Here is a 1,807-nt window from a genome sequence, read left to right on the forward strand (position 1 = left end):
AAAAACATCTTGTCTGAATCAGGAGAGAAATTTGCAGAGATCAAGCACTGTTTACAAGCCAAAACAGCTGGGAACAAATATGTGGGTGGATTTTGATGTGAGAGACAACATGAGATGAACTTTTGCACTGGAGGAAGTGAGGAAGTGTCCAGAACTGACAGTTTAAAGTCGTTTTTTTTTTTTTCAGCTGTTTGGACTCTCATTCTGACGGCACCCATTCACTGCAGAGCATCCATTGGTGAGCAAGTGATGGAATACTACATTTCTCCAAATCAGTTGCCATGAAGAAACAAACTCATCTACATCTGGAGGAAGTGAGGAAGTGTCCAGAACTGACAGTTTAAAGTCGTTTTTTTTTTTTTCAGCTGTTTGGACTCTCATTCTGACGGCACCCATTCTCCGCAGAGCATCCACTGGTGAGACAGTGATGTAATGCTACATTTCTCCAAATCAGTTCCCATGAAGAAACAAACTCATCTACATCTCAGATGATCTGAGGGCGAGTAAATTCAGCAAATATTCCATTTTTGGGAGAATTATTCCTTTAACATGCATGCATGCATGCATACAAAACAACACAGCAACTGTCTTATGGACACACTGCTATAAACATGACAGCTAGTTTTAACATGCAGATGCACCCACTGCATCACAGAAAATCAGTATTTACTGATAAAAGAATAAAACACCTCATGTTGATCTGCTGCTTGCATGCATTTACAGGATGCATCTCTGTCTGTGCAAGCAAGTCAGCGAACGCGTGTGTTTTTCTGAATCCGTGCACAAACTCCTGCATCTCTCTTTATGAAATATACCTGTGGCTTTGGCTTTGCGTGCGTTCTTCAGGTTTTTGATCCATGCTGATACTGTCCTCTGATCCGAGCGCATTATTTATCATAATTGATAAACAGCTGACCGGCTCATCCGGGTTCTGCTGCTACGGATTCCATAATACGTCGGTGACTCACTGCTGCCATCTAACAACCTGGAAGAAGAAGTGATGCTGTTATAGCCTACATCAGAAAAGATACATGTTATGGATGTAGACAGACAGAGCCAAATGAATGCCAGACAGACCGATCGTTGTGTATGTATGTGTGATAAACAAGTCTTCAAACATCTAAAAATTACTAAAGATAAAGTTTAGGGTGACCATACGTCCTCTTTTTCTCTAAATTGCGTCGGGTTTGACTTTGTTTTCGTGTTGTTTTCATACTTGAAGAAGGTAATGACTGACAAGTAGTTTGACCAATAGCGTGCAGGCATTATACATAATCGACCAATCATGGCGTGCCTAACTAACCCTAAATAAAGCATATATATATAATTTTATATTTATTTATTTTTATTATCCGATACCTAAAACCTTCAGTAAAGGCGTGTTTAAAAAAAAAAAAATTATATGACACATGTAATTTCTAGATGAGATGTTCATAGAAGTCATAAAACAAAGAAAACAAAACTGATTCATCAGCTGCTGTGCTCAGTCGACCAATCATGGCGTGCCTAACTAACCCTAAATAAAGCATATATATATATAATTTTATATTTATTTATTTTTATTATCCGATACCTAAAACCTTTCTAGATGAGATGTTCATAGAAGTCATAAAACAAAGAAAACAAAACTGATTCATCAGCTGCTGTGCTGGAGTGCTTCTGTTGACCAATCACACAATTAGCAGACCATTGAAATGAGGAGACTCACAAGACCATCAGGTCAGCAGCATACCTTTGCAAACGTGGGACAAAAAATGACTGGCCCCAAAACAATAGAGTCATCCAAGCAGAACCTCTGCTGAGCCAA

The 1,807-nt window shown here is 38.8% G+C and overlaps 1 protein-coding gene across 1 annotated transcript in view; it reads right to left on the reverse strand.

Moving 5' to 3' along the window:
* The window catches only part of fbxl15 (F-box and leucine-rich repeat protein 15), a 4,188-nt gene extending 3,265 nt beyond the window's left edge, over positions 1 to 923 (reverse strand). The window contains exon 1 of the mRNA XM_016516277.1: positions 816 to 923. Within this exon, the coding sequence (XP_016371763.1) occupies positions 816 to 898 (83 nt within the window). The 5' untranslated portion in view covers positions 899 to 923. The remainder of the gene's footprint in view (positions 1 to 815) is intronic.
* Between the last annotated feature and the right edge of the window lie 884 nt (positions 924 to 1,807).

This window comes from Sinocyclocheilus rhinocerous, unplaced genomic scaffold (genome assembly GCF_001515625.1).
Source record: "Sinocyclocheilus rhinocerous isolate Xijiao unplaced genomic scaffold, SAMN03320098_v1.1 scaffold402, whole genome shotgun sequence".
NCBI lineage: Eukaryota > Metazoa > Chordata > Actinopteri > Cypriniformes > Cyprinidae > Sinocyclocheilus > Sinocyclocheilus rhinocerous.